This window comes from Cebus imitator, unplaced genomic scaffold, assembly GCF_001604975.1.
Source record: "Cebus imitator isolate Cc_AM_T3 unplaced genomic scaffold, Cebus_imitator-1.0 Scaffold218, whole genome shotgun sequence".
NCBI classification, from domain to species: Eukaryota; Metazoa; Chordata; class Mammalia; order Primates; family Cebidae; genus Cebus; species Cebus imitator.
The window spans coordinates 2653016-2655088 of record NW_016107533.1 but is presented as its reverse complement, the minus strand read 5'-3'; the positions used below and the strand labels follow the sequence as shown (position 1 = coordinate 2655088).

The 2073-nt window shown below is 42.2% G+C and overlaps 1 protein-coding gene across 1 annotated transcript in view; it reads left to right on the top strand.

The window, feature by feature from the left end:
• FNBP4 (formin binding protein 4) overlaps positions 1–2073 on the top strand; it is a 53623-nt gene that overhangs the window by 24156 nt on the left and 27394 nt on the right. Inside the window, exon 8 of the mRNA XM_037746029.1 lies at positions 1347–1471. Coding sequence (XP_037601957.1) covers positions 1347–1471 — 125 coding nt within the window. The remainder of the gene's footprint in view (positions 1–1346; positions 1472–2073) is intronic.

The following is a 2073-nucleotide window of genomic DNA, read 5'->3' as shown; positions in this document are numbered from 1 at the left end:
GTAATCCCAGCACTTTGGGAGGCCGAGGCAGGTGGATCACGAGGTCAAGAGATGGAGACCATCCTGTTCAACATGGTGAAACCCCGTCTCTACTAAAAATACAAAAAATTGGCTGGGCATGGTGGCGCATGCCTGTAATCCCAGCTACCCAGGAGGCTGAGGCAGGAGAATTGCCTGAACCCAGGAGGCGGAGGTTGCAGTGAGCCAAGATCGCGCCATTGCACTCCAGCCTGGGCAACATGAGCGAAACTCCGTCTCAAAAAAAATAATAATAATAATAATTAATAAATGGGATTAGTGGAAAGATTTTAGTGCAGACAATTTGATAATAAAGAGGGAATATTAATGATCAGATAAATGGAGATCCAGGCTATTGTATTATAAAGTTAAGGACTTAATATATTTTAGGCCAGATGCATTGGCTCACCTTTAATCCCAGCATTTTGGTAGGCTGAGGCGGGAGGATTACTTGAGCCCAAGAGTTCCAGACCAACCTTGGCAACACTGAGAGACTGTCTCTACTACTTGGGAGGCTGAGGTGGGAGGATCCCTTGAGGGTAGGAGGTTGAGATTACAGTGAGCTGATATCATGCCACTGCAGTCCAGTCTGGGCAGCAGAATGGGACCCTGTCTGTATAAAATAATAATGATAATAATGATGCTCTGATTTTGAGCACCTTACCTGTGTTAAAGAATTGTGACGTCTCAGGCTTGCCGTCTGGCTATCATAAGTAATTGAAGCAGTGGTATTCTGAAAGAGAAGATTGGAAACGATGTTACGGAGAAGGGGAAAGCAGAAACTACACAGTAATTTGATAGAATAAATTTTATTTATAGATGTATTTTAAGAAAGTTGATTATAAAGTATTGTTTGTTTGTTTGTTTTGAGACAGTTTCACTCTGTGACCCAGGCTGGAGTGCAGTGACACGATCTTGGCTTACTGCAACCTTCACTTCCCAGGTTCAAGCGGTTCTCCTGCCTCAGCCTCCCCAGCAGCTGGGACTACAGGCATGTGCTACCATGCCCAACTAATTTTTTGTAGTTTTAGTAGAGATGGGATTTCACTGTGTTGGCCAGGACAGTCCCGGTCTCCTGACCTCGTGAACCTCCCACCTCGGCCTTCCAAAGTGCTGGGATTATAGGCATGAGGCACCACACTTGGCCCTAGGTTTGTTGCTTATAAAGGCAGTAGGCTGATAAGTTACAAGGGTTTTAACAAGTAAATAAAACAGGCAAGAGGAAAAGAACTAATAATCTTTTGCAGATATCTGCTATGGGGTAAGATAAATATAGTACTCTTTAAGTATTGGTACTTTAGTTTAATTTCCCATGTTTTCTTTTACAGTAATTGGTGCTGAAAATTCAGAAAAAATAGATGAGAATTCAGATAAAGAGGTGGAAGTAGAAGAATCTCCAGAGAAAATAAAAGTACAGACCACACCAAAAGTAGAAGAAGAACAGGATTTGAAAGTATGTATATTACTTAATGCAACTTTACAATTTTTTTTAATTTATGTGGTTTTTTTTTAGATGAAGTCTCACTCTATTGCCCAGACTGAAGTACAGTGGTGCAGTCTTGGCTCACTGCAACCTCCACCTCCCAGGTTTAAGCGATGCTTCTCCCTCAGCCTCCCAGGTACCTGGGATTACAGGTGTGCGCCACCAACACCTGGCTTATTTTTTGTATTTTTAGTAAAGACAGAGTTTCATCATATTGGTTAGGCTGGTCTTGAACTCCTGACCTCAGGTAACCCACCCAGCTCGGCCTCCCACAGTGCTGGGATTACAGGTGTGAGCCACCATGCCTGGCACATCAATTTTTTTTTTTAATGCCAGTCATTAAACTGGTTTGTGTTAGCAAGTAGTAAAAGTAATCTTTACTGTTTCCAAACCTAAATTGTTTACTTCGTTAGGTGAAAAGATCATGTTTAAGTCTGAAATAATGACTTAAAAGGCTGACTTGATGCTGAGAAATTATTTAAAATTCTTTTTTTTTTTTTTGAGACGGAGTTTCGCTCTTGTTACCCAGGTTGGAGTGCAATGGCGCGATCTCGGCTCACCGCAACCTCCGC